We start from the raw sequence: 16,281 nt of genomic DNA on the forward strand, positions 1-16,281 counted from the left end.
TAAATATTGGCCAGATTAAAAATATTATAGAGGGTGAGAAGAATATTTGAGTTCTACATTTTTATTTTATTGTTCCTTATCTGGTTTAGCCTTGTAAAACAAAACATTGCAATTTTCGGTTGGTCCGCGTCATGCAGCAATGGTTTTCCTAGTGAAAGTTTTATTTATACAGCAAACTGGCTTCCATCCGAGAACCTACCTATTGTTAACGGGTGCCTGCAGCCGTCTGCCTATTAATGTTGCTTTAACTGCAGTGGGTCAAAAGGTGGATGAACTCATCAACAGGTAATTTTGAGGACAGACAGTTCCAGGGACGAACGATTAACTGCATGGTTGCAGAAGTATGGAGAGGAAAAGGTGGTAGCAGAGGAAGGGAGAGCACTGAACACCACTGATCATTGTACCTACGAGTTGCTTTAATCAATGGAAAATGAACACATTATTCAGTAGTGAGACACATTTTAATTAGAAGGCACACGTCTACCTAACTGCTTTACTGTGAGTTAAAGATGGAGTATCAAATCTTTCATTCTTGTCAGTTTTACGATTTAAATCTTGGCCAACTAAAGATCTGTCCCTACTAGTGCCTTCTTTTAAAGCAAGTATTGACAGAAAATCGCTGGTTGGCTTCAAAAGGATAATGCAGCTTAAAACATTCAAGCTCATAAAAGTAATATTGACTGCAATGCCAGATTATAAATGTATCTCCGTTTATCTTCTCCAAGTGCTAGTCACCCAAGGCTTCTGAGAAGCGTGTGGTTTGAAAGTTGCGAGCAGCAAAGAGTTAAATAATCGACTCCCATCACACATTAAGCATTCCCTCAATCGTTACCTCGTATTGACCATTCCTGCACGATCGTTAACAGCAAACGTTGCAGGGAGGTAGAAATTATTTGTTTAAGAGGTGAAACCTTGGGAACACACACATACACACACAAAGGAAGAGAAACAGCCCAGTTATTGAAGTGGGAGAGACAACCAGCCTCGGGAGTCGGGCAGCTAAAAGGTAAATTGAGAGCAGCCCCATATATACAAGGGATGTTGACAAAAATGGCAATCAGGTGTTGAGATGGGGGATGGTCGGACCTTTTATCTGGGGAAAATAAACCGCAGTGGCATCTGACGCCTAGCGCCGCTATTCATTACCTTAGCCCACACAGAGTAAACACTGCCCCCGCTCTGATGAAAAGTGCTTTAGTTCACCCTGGCAGGGGCGGGGGTTAATCCAAGCACGGCATTACTGACTCCCACTGGGTCCTAGCGCCATTCTAATCCTCCTCCTCTCCCACCCCCCTCCCCATCATAAATCTAATTACTGCGTTTCCTTAAGGAGACCGAAACTTTTCTGTTCATTTACTTAACAGCGTTTCCTATTCTATTAAAGCAAATACCCTGTTATGAAGAGGCTCTTATTAATGAATTGTAAACAATTTTACAACACCAAGTTATAGTCCAGCAATTTTATTTTAAATTCACAAGCTTTCGGAGGCTACCTCCTTCCTCAGGTGAACGATGTGGAAATGAAATCCTCGAAATGAAATCGCATTTATAATTCACAGAACAATGCTTGGTGAGTACAGACAGTTTTTTCAACTGCCCGTTGCCAAGGCAATCAGTGTGCAGACAGACAGGTGTTACCTGCAAGTTCTCAGAATATACAAATCACCAAAAAAAACAACAAACAAAAAAAAAACAGAGATAGAGAGGTAGAAACATAGAAAAGACAGCAACTGACCCGTTATATTAAAAAGATAACATTTGTTCGCTGGTGGGGTAACGTGTAGCGTGACATGAACCCAAGATCCCGGTTGAGGCCGTCCTCATGGGTGCGGAACTTGGCTATCAATTTCTGCTTGACGATTTTGCATTGTCGTGTGTCTCGAATGAATTATGAACTATTAATGAACTATTAATGAATGTCTTATTAATGATTTCATATAACTGGTTTTCTATAAGAATTTTTAATTGTATTGATTAAAAATAAGGTTAATATTCTTATTTTCCGTACAACTGCCAAGAATTGCTTTTCATCTTTCTACTAAGTAGTTCAAAACTAGCCTGTAAAATGGCATATGTATCAATATCAGCTTGCCAAGATTGCTTAGTCCAACCTTTTGGTATAAGGGGCAGAACTGGTAATGCAACCTATCTATTAAACTATGCTCCTTCTGAAATTATAGTATTTCACAGGCCTTTTTGTCTAGCGTAACTGTTAATGAGATCAACACCTTCTTTAGTTTAGACCAGCTCTATTTTAAATCAGTTTTATACTGGAGTAGAAACATTTACTGATGATTGTAATATACTGGTGATTTTCTAAGTGTCAGTTTGGCTCAGCTGGTAACACTCTCACCTTGAAAGGTTATGGGTTCAAGGACCAATCCAGAGTTTGAACACACAATCTGTGCTAACACTCCAGTCCAGTGCTGAGGGAATGCTTTACAAATGCAAGTTACTTTTAAATTAAAACCATATTTCAGTAACCAGCAAAATTAACCAGCTGCTTTCCCGTTTTAGGGACTTGGCTGGATTTTGTAAATGTTTCTGAACTGGTTAAAATTGTGTAGAGGTCAATTTAAAACTTTTAAACTTCTGCATAATCTAATCATAGCTAACATACTGTCACACTTCTGTAAAAGTGCATTCATTCTCTGTTGCAAGATTATATTCAGAATTATAAATTCTACATAATTTGCTTTTTACAAGTACTGATAAATTAAAGTGCAATTTTATAAAGTGCATCGCCAATTAAAGGGATAGTTTTTGATTGGTCTGTATCCATCAAGGTGACTTTGTAAATTAAATCCTTTTTACCAACTCTGGATATAAAAACTCTTGGTTCAAAAGTACTTTGTTTATTTATCCAGCCCACTGCCTCAGTAGGGAATTTCAGTACATGTAACATTGTTTTGTTGAGACCTCTTGCTCTCTGGTTAATCTCTCCCGTTTTGGAGTCTTCAAGATATTCTTACCTAAATTGCCTATTATTTAGAAAGTTTTGTGGAAATCTTCAAGTCTCTATCTGAAATGGCAGTGAACCTGCAAAAAAAAAAAGTCACCTGCTTTGACTGTTTTGATTTAAAATGTCTCCCAAGTTTTGAAGCATTAAGATTAATACTTTAAGAAATATATAACATGCAGGGCAGGATTGATATTTGATCCTTGTCAAATGAGACCTCCGTCGGCCAACAAAGGGGCCATTGTATCCTTCCTTTAATATTTGTGCCATTTTTAGAATTAGGCTTTGCAACAACAAAAAAGGAGCTCCTCTTTGAAGTCTATATAAAATAATCTTCCCTCCTAGTGTGCTGATGTGTAACCCAAGGTTGTTCTGGATCAGGAGAAGAATCTGTCTCTTGTAGTTTAAACTGCTTTGAGTTATTGGGTTCCCCTCCCCCTCTTCAAGGCAAATTGAGATCACACAGAACAGTCTGCAGCCCCATACCTTCAAATTACCTGGTAAAAAATACCCTGTCTATCACATTGGCACACAGCGTTTTCTGGATCTTATCCTTGGGGCCCAAATATTGGCAACTGCTGAACATATCCCAGTGTTTCATCAATTCTCCACAGACATTCATGACTCCCTGCATTTGCACGATTTTCCCCTGCATCAAATTACCCAGTTCGGTTTTCTAATCATTTCGAGATCAACTAATTCTTAATAAGCAGTGCTCATTAGTTCTGAAGCACGCTGGAGTGAGGATTGACAGCTTTTCTCAGCTCCCAAGCTCTGTCTTCGGTTGCTAAGCAACACAGACTCCTGGAGACCAGAGTACCACTTTATCGCAGCATCCTTTTGTGATTACTGCACACCCAGGCTGATTGCTATAAATCACGTTCGGAGCAGAACCTCTTAAGCTTGAAATCTATCTTAAAAGGAACATTACATATTGCAGTGGAATTTTTTTTTTAGAAGGCAGTTTCTCGAACAGAACTTTCCTCTAAGGCCATCGGGCAAGGAAATTGTGTTGGTGTAGTTGGAAATTGTGGAAATAGTTGAAGCCAACTTGGGTTCAATAACTGTTTTAACTAACTTCGTGAAAAGTGATAGATTTCTATATTGGATAACCTTGGGGACGTAAATTAAAATTATAACTGAATAAAATCTTTGGACAGGGTTGGTAAACAGTGAATTTTTGTTCAACCTGGTAGGTTTCTTTGACCTAAATGCCCAAACGTCCGGGCCGATTTAAAAATGTAAAGAATAAAAGTTTGGTCATTAATGTGCAAATGAAATTCCCACCGTTTTAAAATACATTTTTTATATTAAAAAAGAGGGTCCAGAGAGTACCCCGACTCGATGCTGGACGTGAAACTGTACAGCAGCGCTGTAGAAACTACATTTTTATTTATGGCGAACGCGTTGATTCCAATCATTGTGCCTTGTGAGGGCGTTTCCCCCCACCCTCGCACGTCTGTAGAAATGTATTAAGTAAAGTCTAACAGCTGGAACTCAGGGAGACCATTATTTACATCCCGAAACGGCGAGTAATTTCCGCCAACCTCCAGGTTTCTTCTTTTTTAAAAAAAACACCAGCGGAGAGGAAACACATTTCTCTGGGGGGGGGTGCGGCTGGTACAATGTCAGAATCGAAGTCCAGGGCAGGGAACGCGTGGGCTTTTAAAGTTACTCAGAAAATGATTAGCTTTAAAGTTGCAAGCTGCACTGTCCATTCTCCCAGCAGGATCATCTAATAGTTAATTCGAAGCCAATGTAAAATTAAAGGCCAAAATTTGTATATTTAGACGTGAATTACTGAACAAACACGTCGCTATAATTAAACGTAAAGAAGTTGGGAGTTTTAAAACAGACTCGGGTGCTAAAAATGTATTCGAGGTTATCCTTGTTTTTTCTTAACATCGATTTTTGTATAGAAAGACGGCCATACGCGTATATCCACCATTCAGTTTATTAATTCATGTTTTCTGTTTTCTTAATGAGTCCGCCAGACACAGTTTGTTAGTGCAAGTGGCGCATAACTAACGATAATATAAAGCAGATCGCTGGTTTTCGCTTCTTTTAATTGTATGGGTAAAATGAAAGAGAGCGGGCAAAGGAAATTTCCATGTCTCTGAACACGTTCTTTTACAAACAAAGGTCTTTTTCTTTCAGTGAACTCCAGGTCTGGTCTGACTTATCTTCGTGTGTGTGTGTGAGGGAGAAGTTTACTGCCGATTTAGCGATAAGGAATGCGCCACACATTTGACCAGCCGCCGCGTATAGACGGCGGCGCCCTGGAAAGCCCTGACCACTGGTTTCCTGTGCGGAGGAGCTGCAGCTCACAGCTGCAGAAAACGTCTCGCCTCTCGTCTCCCTGCAGTACCAGTAACCCGCAGCCACCAAGAAGGCTTAAAAGGGCAAGCGACAACTAACATGGAGTTGTATTTATTTTAAATTAACGCTGCATTTAGGCACAAAGTCCTCACATACGATAGTACGAGGCGCTGTGTATCCTCCAAAGGGCGTTTCACTGCGCGTTAAATCATAATTATAGCTTGTGGTGGGACCCACTAATACTTCCATGGCCAAGCCTTGATAAAGAAGAGTTTCTCCTCCCATTCACTGCAAACCACAGCCACCAAACAGACCTAACGACTGTGAATGAAGCAGAGTTTCCATCCTGTGCCAAATCGGGAACATATCAGTTTTTGTTTTAAATGCAGGACTTTAGATAGACAGTAAATTTGAGTTTACAATTTGGCTTCATATACCCAGAAGCTCAAAAAAGATTCCTTTTCCCTATGACGGGGGAAGCCACTTTGACAAACTGTCTGTGCTGTATACAGAAATTATGTCAAGTTTGTTCGGCCATTATTTCTTTGAAATATGAATATATTCAAGTTTGCAGATTAAAGGAAAATTGACATTCTATTATTGGCAAAGACTAAACCATCAAGGGAAAATAGGAACAGGAGTAAGCCATTCAGCCCCTCGTGGCTGTTCTGCCATTCAATTAGATCATGGCTGATCACAACTCCATTTATCCACCTTCACCCCATATCCCTTAAGTTTACCTAACAGAAATCAGTCTTGAAAGCTCCATTTCTCCCAGCATCCAGTGCCTTTTGGGGGATGAGAATTCCAGATTTCGATTCCAGAAAATCTAGCCATTAGTTTTAGCCTGAACACAATGGTCTCCCAGTGTGGTGTTTGCCACCTTTCAGAGCAAATGGAACACTGTGCTGGGCATCCCACATTGTCTCCCGTGCTTTATATCATAATTCACTGGTAATTATTAGTCCTGTGGCATATTCTCCCATTCATAACAAGCATAAAAGTACAGGTTTTGGTTCAAAGGAGACTCAGCCAACTTGTGGAAATTCATTTTAACTTGTGTTTCCAGCAATAAATGTTTGGAATAAGCCTGAACCATAACAATACTAACAAATGCACAAAGGCTTTTCCATTTACCAACAGTAATACCATCCCCTGGCAGCAGGCATTAATTGTCAAGATTTTGATTTGAACATTTATCTCAATGATATTTGGTTCCACTTGACTGAACATCCAGATATTAACTGTGCAGAAAACTGGATTTTTACACCTGGTTGAAGAGGTTGGGTCCAATTAGTTTCTAGCCAACTTTTTGTCCAATAAGTGACTTACTGAAAAAAAAGGATAATGGGCATTTATAATTGTGTGTATGTATGTGTGTGCGCAGCTATCAAATTGGACAGAAATATCAAGTCAACAACAGCTTGGGCTGATAAGTGGCAAGTAATATTCGTGCCAGCCAATGCCCATCTCCAACAAGACAGTCTAAGCACCTCCCTTTGACATTCAACGGCATTACCATCACCGAATCCCACACCAACATCCTGGGGGTCACCATTGACCAGAAACTTAATTGGACCAGCCACATAAATACTGTGGCTACAACAGCAGGTCAGAGGCTGGGTATTCTGCGGCAAGTGACTCACCTCCTGACTCCTCAAAGCCATTCCCTGCCATCTACAAGGCACAAGTCAGGAGTGTGATGGAATACTCTCCACTTGCTTGGATGAGTGCAGCTTCAACACCACCATCCAGGACAAAGCAGCCCACTTGATTGGCACCACATCTGCCACCCTAAACATTCACTCCCTTCACCACCGGCACACCGTGGCTATAGTGTGTACTATCTACAGGATGCACTGCAGCAACTTGCCAAGGCTCCTTCAACAGCACCTCCCAAACCTGCAACCTCTATCACCTAGAAGGAGAAGGGCAGCAGGCACATGGGAACAACACCACCTGCACATTCCCCTCCAAGTCACACACCATCCCGACTTGGAAATATATCGCTGTTCCTTCATCGTCATTGGGTCAAAATCCTGGAACTCCCTACCTAGCAGCACTGTGGGAGAACCTTCACCACACGGACTACAGCGGTTCAAGAAGGCAGCTCAACACCACCTTCTCAAGGGCAATTAGGGAAGGGCAACAAATGCTGACCTTGCCAGCGACGCCCACATCCCATGAACAAATAAAAAAAAACTGCATGGAAAATAGTATGGATAGATCCAAGTTTTCTACTTGGATGAAAGGGTTTGTTAGGGTAGACATAAAGAAGATGTTTCCACTTGCAGGGGAGACCAGAACTAGGGGCCATAAATTTAAGATAGTCTTTAATAAATCCAATAGGGAATTCAGAAGAAATTTCTTTACCCAGAGAGTGGTTAGAATGTAGAACAGGGAGTAGTTGAGGTGACTAGCATTGATGCATTTATGGGGAAGCTAGATAAACACATGAGGGAGAAAGGAATCGAGGGATATGTTGATAGGGTTAGATGAAAAAGGGTGGGAGGAGGCTCGTGTGGAGCGTAAACACCAGCATGGACTTGTTGGGCCGAATGGTCTGTTTCTGTGCTGTACAGTCTATGTACTTCTGAAATATAGATTCTCTTTTCATCCAAGCATTTTTGGTGTAACTCAGAATAAATAAATGCAAATGATGCAAAAAAAAGGGCTAATTTCCAAAGGCATTATAGAGATAAACAATCTTTTTATGGTATTATAGGATATACATTTAGGAATGTCCACTGAGTCCATTCAACTTTAGAAACTCTACATAACTGTTCACTACACCTCAATTAAAACATCTGACGACACCACCCACAGTTATTAGGCATCCTTTTTTGCTTTTGTTTTACTCTGAGGTAACATTATATTCTCATTAGCTTTATTTTATTGTTGCCATAAACCAGAATTTTATCTAATGGGACCCACCATGGCAATTTGATTTGAGTTTGCTCACATGACATGCCTTGTCCGTATATCACATGTAAGCAGTGTTAATGTGCATATACGCACATAACCATTTACAGTTTGAACTTCGTCTTGTTTGAAAACCTCACTGGGTCATCTGGTGGGGCCCAACAACATCCATGAGTACCAGTGAAACACTGGTTTACACATATATGTATCACCTCCTCACAAATGTAAATGTGACTTAAAAGTGTAATGACCAATTTCAGAATACAGTCTCAGCGTCATTCTTCTTTTTAAAACTACATTTAGATACTTTGGGATTGAAACTATAATTGTTATCTAATTAGATTTAACAATACCTTTTAAAGGTTGTTGGATTCATGAGTGCGATAACCCAATGATGGGAAAGGAAAACAAAAGTGTTTAACTAATTGATTACTCATTTTTAGACACTACATTGTTGGTAACTTGATAGAATTTCCTGGTAACATTTTGCCTTGGGCTAGCTGGGAAATTTTGGTCAGTCCACCAAGTGAGATATGATAAACTATTGATCTACCACAACACGACACTTCGGTAATCACATTTTTGATTTATCAAATACATTCATAGGAACATCGGTAATAGTTGAGCATTGGTACTAAATTAGTGCTGACTATTTGAATGAGGCAAAATCTATAGAAGATATTGCCTGCCCAAACCACCTGGTATCCAACTGTACATGCTCTTCTGTAGAGAGTGTGTTGCATCATTGAGACCAGCCAAATGGATTGTACTGGTCCTCACTTTTTAAAAATGGAATTTGGCAAGCAAAATGGTAATTTCCAAAATCATTAAAAAGATATAGGATTGAAGTTGTCATGTAATATATTGGAATAACTTCCCATTAATAACAAAATGAAAACAGATTTTGAAAATGCATAACTTCTGTTGTAGTGAAATAAACTACCCTTGGATACAATGATCTTTTTCTCCTTCTGTTTCCCCACCTCCCACACTTGTTATAGATCTTCTATGAAATTGCAAATTTCTGACCATGATTGACTCCCCAGTAGTGCAATGCATCATCACAATGCTTCGAAATCTTGTACACAGGCCTTTGTAAGTCACCACTAAAATGGTTAACAGAAGCAGGGCATCACAGTTACTTGTGCATCTATGGAAGAAATGGCATGCACTAGAGATTGTCAATGCAACAGAATAAAGGTTCATCACAAACAATTGATGTAGTGTGCTTCAGGTATTAGGTACAGGAAAGATATTTATGGATGGAATAGACTGGCTGTCTAGTGATTATTAAATCCAACAATAAACACTGTAAATAGATCTTTTCTCTCCTATATCAAGAGTTTAGGAATTCCAGCTTGGCGAATGAAAATGACAGTCAGGCAGAGTCCTGAAAAGGGTCTGGATAATGGAACAAACTAGACTTGGTTGAATGGCCTTTTCCCATTCATGCAGTCTTACCATCTCTCTATATTTCAATTTACAGCAATATTCTTAATGTTATTTTTGTTAGTTATGGGTATCAAGGGATATGGAGCTAAGGCGGGTAAATGATCTAATTAAACGGCGGCGCAGCCTTGAATGCTGAATGGCCTATTCCTGTTCCTATGTTGTAACTGTACTTCACAGCCACAAAGAAAATTTTACTGGAATAACTGTTACTAGGGATTGCAATTCATAATGTTCACTTTGTGCATGAATGTTGACTGCAGATACTGAGTAAAGAAATAGCCAAATGTGCAACCACACTACCAGAGCTTTCCTGCTAGCTCCAGCCACTTTGTGTGGCCACAGTGCTACACAAATGCCCACTTTTATCTATAGTTATGGTAAGACCTGTTGGCACCAGTTTTTTTCCTTCGCTGTGATGTGCAACACTGACACAGAAAAAAGTGAGAGTTGGACAGGCACTAACTATCTGAAGGAAGAGGTAGAACGGAGACAAAAAAGGATAAAGCAGAAAGGGATAGTAGAAAAAGGCCCTCAAGACAGAAGCTGTAATAATTTTACACACTCACTACATTGGAATGGCCCACTCCACCGTACAAAATACAGTTGTGTCCTTACAGACTGCCAGAAGAAAATGGACTTTTCAAATAGATATGATCACAGAATGCGCACACAGTACTTCTGTGATGTGAAACATGTCTATACAATATTTAGCTACATTCTCAGTAATAAAAATCAATTGCAGTAGAATTATATTAGCTGATAATGCCTGGTAATAAGGTTAAGCAGTGAATATGCCACATAAGCTGTACGTTAAGAGTTCACCGAAAAACAAATCTTCACACTATCTCCATCAACTCCAAAAAACCTTCAGAAATGCCAACTCAGGTTTTTTGAAATTCTTCTAGTTTTAGTTATGTGCCATTCTGATGGATATCATGAAACAAACTAAAAGGTGTTTTACAGTAGACTTTTCATAAACAATGAAAATAAGACATCTCAATATTATGATTTTTTTGTAAGGCGTACTTTGTTACCAAAGAGAGTCATGGAGTGCACTAATACTAGCACCTTCATGTTGGTACCAAATGGTCATGGGTGCATTTTGAACATGAAGTGGTGTTATAACTGGAGACTCTAAAGCCCATAAAAGTCAAGTAGGGTGAGCCACCAATCCCCAACACCCCCCCCCCCGCCTAACCCCCAAGTAGGAGGGCGCCTCACTCTCAATGTCATCATCAAGCATGCACAGTTGGCTTTCCTACAGTGCGTGTTGTAAGATCTTGAATGATCCTGTAAAGGCAATATTGTATGGCTTTAATTGTGTGCTCATGTACTTTACATATCCTAACAAAAGGGCATCCTCATTTCCACAAGGGTAATGTAATACCACTCAGTTACACATATCTACACACTACGTTTCATACTGCCCAATAGTTTAAAGAAAACACACATTCCAGTTGGTTCCAATTTACAAAATGGAAAAGTTCTTCAATGGCAGTTTCATTTGGGAAACCAGGATTATTGGTTTGTGGCCACATTTAATTTGGGCAGGTGTTTCCAGTTTCTCCGGACTTGCAATCAGGAAACTGTCTCTTTAACTCGACTGCAATGACTATTTTTTACTAAAATGTTCCAACCACCAACATTGGCCTCTAAAGTTCTTCTGCTGCACAGTAACCAATGTCTGCGCTCTCCTCTCCTCCCTCAACAGAATTATTATTTCACAAATAACCAGTGGTCTTGCCTTAATAGAATGCATTGGAGATGCCCCATCATATGTTACACAGCATTATGCAGATAAACTGCAAATTAAAACCCAACGAGTGTTAAACTGTGGGGGTCATCGTTGCAATGATTATTGAACCACTAAGTATTTTATCAGAACGGGTCATTCAGAAATAGCAGCTCATTGAATTAAGGAAAACACATGGACTCGAATTTCCCAGTTTGTGTGCCAAATATCTGTAGGGTGCAACCTGCAAGGGAATAGTTTGAAAAAATTACCCATCATCCCATCTCAATTAGCTGACATAAACTCAGCGATTTGTTGTTCTGATTATTTAAAAACGGCGTTTTCATGTAGGAATTTATTTCAAAAGGATACCTAACTTAGTTTAATCAATCCTAACTCAACCAGGCATTCAGTCTGAACTTCAACAGACGGTCAGGAAGAGAGAGAGGAAAAAAAAATACTTGCTATTTTGTGTTGCCAAACTTTCTTAAAAAGGCCACAGGGATCGAACAGGGATCGAACCTGAGGCCTTACCGATAAATGACCTCGACCCCCCCAGCCCAGAAAAAGTGAAAAAAAGACTAATGTGATTGACAGGAAGAACGTGGGAGGCTGATAAGATTTATTTATCATCCACAATGCATCAAGTCAGAAAAAGAAAGTTAATCGTTGAAACGTTAACCACAGGACTCCTGTGTGTTTTTTAAAAACAGTTTAAAGTTACAACCTTTGAAAACCTGCACTGACATCTATTACAGAAACATTTACCCATTACATCTCCCTAATACATAGCACCATTATTTAACTAAAATAATTGCAGTTACTCATTGTCCTATATCGCGACCAGCCAGATTATAAATTGATTTTTAATTGCTAAAATTTGCAGAATGGATCTCTGGAAACAGTTATTTAATTTTCTGAATACATTCTCCGTGTAGTCACCCTCCCCGGGTGCAGGCATTTCATTTGGCTCAGAGCTGGTTAAAATGGCATTGCCTATTTCCACAACAAAGCCACGGAGACTTAAAATGCATTTTTTTTTAACAACAATCTTACCACTGGAGACGAAATTCGACACCCAGGGCAGTCACAGATTGGAGGATGTACCTGCAAGACTCCTTTTGACATAAGCGTCTTCAAACTTTTCCCTGCATTAAAAATAAAATGAAATATTACCAAAAAAATCACCTGAGATCGCACTGTTGCGCAACGTAAACTTTGTGTGGGTGTGGTAACATGTAAAATATCTTTATCAATTCACCTCTCAAATATTCACGGTCCTCCTTAAGTAGACGTTTAATTAGTTACAGCAATCGCAAGAACCGCAGCAACACGATAGGACACCTTAAAAATACCGGGAAATGCACTTCCCTTCCGCTGCTTTCATCTTTGCTCCGCCACATGAGCAGAAAATTGCGGGTTTACATTAAAGCGACGCAACTCTGAGGAAGTGCGGCAGTTTTCTTATTTGTAACAATGGCGCTGGCATGAATGTTGTTTGGAGAGAGCCGTAGTCGCACACTGTTGGAGAACCAAAAAAAAAACTGCCCAGAGTCAGACTCTAAACACTGCCAGAAGCAGATACTCTCAGAGCCAGACACTGCTAGAGAGGCTAACACTGTCAGAGCCACAGACTGCTGGAGAAAGTAACACTGTCAGAGCCAGACACTGCAGCAGACAATTAACACTGCCAGAAGCAGATACTCCCGGAGCCAGACACTGCTAGAGAGACTAACACTGTCAGAGCCAGAGTGCCACAGACTGCTAGGGAGACTAACACTACCAGAGCCAGACAGCCACAGACTGCTAGAGAAACTGCCAGAGCCAGGGAGCCACAAACTGCGAGAGAAACTGCCAGAGCCAGGGAGCCACAGACTGCTAGAGAAACTAACACTGCCAGAGCCAGACAGTCGCCAGCGGCAACTCACTCAGCCCTCGTCAGTTTCAGCGGCAGCACGTGGGCACCCCAATGTCATTCCCATCAGGATCACAACACAAATACTTCACGCCAGTGATTCTGTGGCAGGCACAGTACGAACGGACATCTAGTTACATTCCACAATGTTGCTTACCGCCTTGCTTCTTCAAAAGCAGTCAGAACACACGGCCCTCTTTCACCCCTCCCCCCCAAAAAAGGAAACGCAAATATCAAATCCATAGTTACCAATTCTCCAACTGATCGATTCACAGTATCATGTTGGTCATTCTGTGATAGGCAAAACTAACACTCTGTACAATCTGATTGCATTTCATGCCCTTTCTTACCACTTCCTGGCTTACTCAATCTTTAAATCATTCCTCACAAACACAGCCAAAAGGCACCCAACCCCACTCCCTCCCTCCCTCTTAACAGTCCGTTTCATTTCTGATCAACTCACGTTAATCGATTCTACAAGCAGAGCGAGATCATTGCATTTCACGGTTGAGCTTCCCCACTTCCTGATTTCCTTTAAACTTTTAAATCATTCACAAGCATAGCGACAAAAAAAAAAAATGTGCACCCCCCCACCCCCAAATTGGTTCTTTTCATTTCTGCTGAACCGCGAGCATCCTGTCAGTTGAGTCTGGGATACAGACAGCGAGCAGACTCCAGGGCAAAGTAACACTGCGGACAAGAGGATCTCACTTCCTGGTTCGCCTTTCTCTCTTAACTTCACAAACCGTTGCAAACAAATAAAACAAGAAAAAAAAATACTGCAGTAACACTTGCTTGCATTTCCTTAAAAAAAAAATTGCCTTTACTACAGCCGCGCTAATTGTACTTGTTATCACTTCCTGGTCATTTGTTGGCTTGCACTAGTTAATTACCACAGGACATTGGTGGAAAAATGACTATCCATTTGTTCAGTTTGCCCAAACGGGGTCCAGTTTATCCAACTTTTACGCATGGAACTTTCTCAACCAGACATTAGATGCGAACGGTCTCCGAGTGTGCAATAATCACATTTAATTCCCCCCTCCATTGATAAACGCAATGATCTCTACCCCTCGCCTCTCCCTCTCTCTTATTTTACTCTCCCTTTTTTTTTGAAAAAAAAATAATCACTCACCTTTGTGTCTTATGCTCCGCTTCCAATCCTTGGCGGTCTCCCTGCCGCTGACGAACTGAAACTCGTTGGGAGTCAGCCACTCGCCCCTGTAGCGAATGGAGGGTCCTTTGCTACCTTGGCACAGCTTGTGGATGTAGAGCAAGGCTTTGTTTTCGCCGCACTCCACCTCGATGCAGGGCTCCCCGTTGTCAAAGATGGGCTGGAAGTCGGGGATGGAAGAGAAGCGCTCCAGCATCAGGTCCTCCGGGTGGCGCGTCTCATGGAGCCCCAGGAAGGCGCGCTGGTGGTGGGCAAAGATGTGATCGTAAGGCGGATGATGAGGGGTCACCACCGGGATGGCCGCCGCGTTCAGAGGGGCCAGATATTCGGGGAGACCGTCCAGCAGACCCCGAATGACCATCTCCCCATCGGCTCTCTCCTTTTTGATCGCTGGCATCCTCATGAACAGCCCCTTATCTTTGGAGAGCACGCCGGCGATAAGTTGCTCTCTCTCTAGTTTGTCGTTCTTAAAGAAGCCGTTAAAATGCAGGAAAAGCTTCGACCTGTGATATCCCCAGCCCTCAACGAGGCACGACTTGTCCGTTTTACTTAGGTCTAACACTCCGACCTCTCTCGTCTGTCTAATCTGGCTCTCCGTACCTGACATCTTGGAAAGGTATTCGCCGCCGTGTACATTATGTTGGTAAAATGCTTATTGATCCGCTATCGACCCACCTTCTCGCTGGAGCATTTTCTACTGATACCCTTTTCTTATTTCCGGGCGAGCAACGAAACTGGCAGCGGTTTTAATTCGATTTAACCACACTGATCGAGATAAAGTTTTTTTTTCCCCACTCCCTCTCTTTTTTTTCAATGAACCTTAACAAGATCTGCGGGGCACATCAACTCTTTGGACGATCACACTTGTACATCCCTGTCTGCACTCTGATAAAACACACTTTTTAAAAGTTGGATAATTTCCATAAAATGTGAAAGTTTTTTTTAAAAAAAAACCTCCCTCCTTAGATTTCTAAATAGACGCGCATTTCTTTTTTTTTTGGAAAAAGGAAGTTATTACTACTGGACTGCTTCATACATTTTATTTTAAACCTACATTTTTTTTCTGGAGTCACGCTTTAGTTCAGACATAGACGAAACATGATTTGCCCTCTATGCCGCTGCTAACTTGGCCCATTTAAACATCACAGTCTGTCAGTGCAAGGAGAGGGGGTGCGCAACGGACGACACAGTGACATTTTCTGTCCGATTAATTATGGGATATTTCCTCCACTACTCATTTTCCAAGCCTCTCTGATTTTGACAGACATTTCCATCAAATAAAATTATTGCTTCCTTTTAATTTCAAGAAATATTGCCACCAAATTTAAGGTGGTCATCATCTGAACTCCAAGGTGGTGGACAGTGGGTGTTTATAAATAGCATTGTGCTGTATTTAACCATTGAATTCAGAAACACGGCATACTGTCCAGGGTATGATTACAATATTTGCTAATATCTTTAATTATCTGAAGTAACTAAAACATGTAACATGGTTAGTACTTTTTGTGATTGATTACTTGCACTTGTTCTGCCTTCACCACACCACCATCATCAAACATCTACCTGTGGCGGACAGGTTGAAGTAACAAATGACAGGCCATGCCATTCTGAAACCAATGGGCATCTTTATTATGAGTTAGTTCTGTTTCAACTAGTTCCCAAAAAAATTTCATCACAATTCAAAACTGAGGATAACATTTGTGGTGTAAATGGAATAAGGTCCATCTCATCACCCACCTTACCCCATGGATCAGCTAGTTTATTCACTGAATAGTTGAGCCACACAAACAAGGGAGGTCCTGTGTTCA

The 16,281-nt window shown here is 40.9% G+C and overlaps 1 protein-coding gene across 10 annotated transcripts in view; it reads right to left on the reverse strand.

Moving 5' to 3' along the window:
• The window catches only part of samd11 (sterile alpha motif domain containing 11), a 194,513-nt gene extending 179,191 nt beyond the window's left edge, over nt 1-15,322 (reverse strand). Inside the window, exons 1-2 of one of the 10 annotated variants that reach the window (XM_067970314.1) lie at nt 14,435-15,322; nt 12,441-12,532 (exon numbers count right to left, since the gene is read on the reverse strand). In XM_067970314.1, coding sequence (XP_067826415.1) covers nt 12,441-12,532; nt 14,435-15,080 — 738 coding nt within the window. In that variant the 5' untranslated portion in view covers nt 15,081-15,322. Of the gene's footprint in view, nt 1-12,440; nt 12,533-12,645; nt 13,026-13,548; nt 13,567-13,762; nt 13,859-14,434 lie in introns of those variants that run through there. The other 9 variants (XM_067970315.1, XM_067970317.1, XM_067970318.1 and 6 more) reach the window with 9 other exon arrangements.
• Between the last annotated feature and the right edge of the window lie 959 nt (nt 15,323-16,281).

The sequence above is a fragment of the Heptranchias perlo genome, chromosome 32, assembly GCF_035084215.1.
Source record: "Heptranchias perlo isolate sHepPer1 chromosome 32, sHepPer1.hap1, whole genome shotgun sequence".
Taxonomy (NCBI): domain Eukaryota; kingdom Metazoa; phylum Chordata; class Chondrichthyes; order Hexanchiformes; family Hexanchidae; genus Heptranchias; species Heptranchias perlo.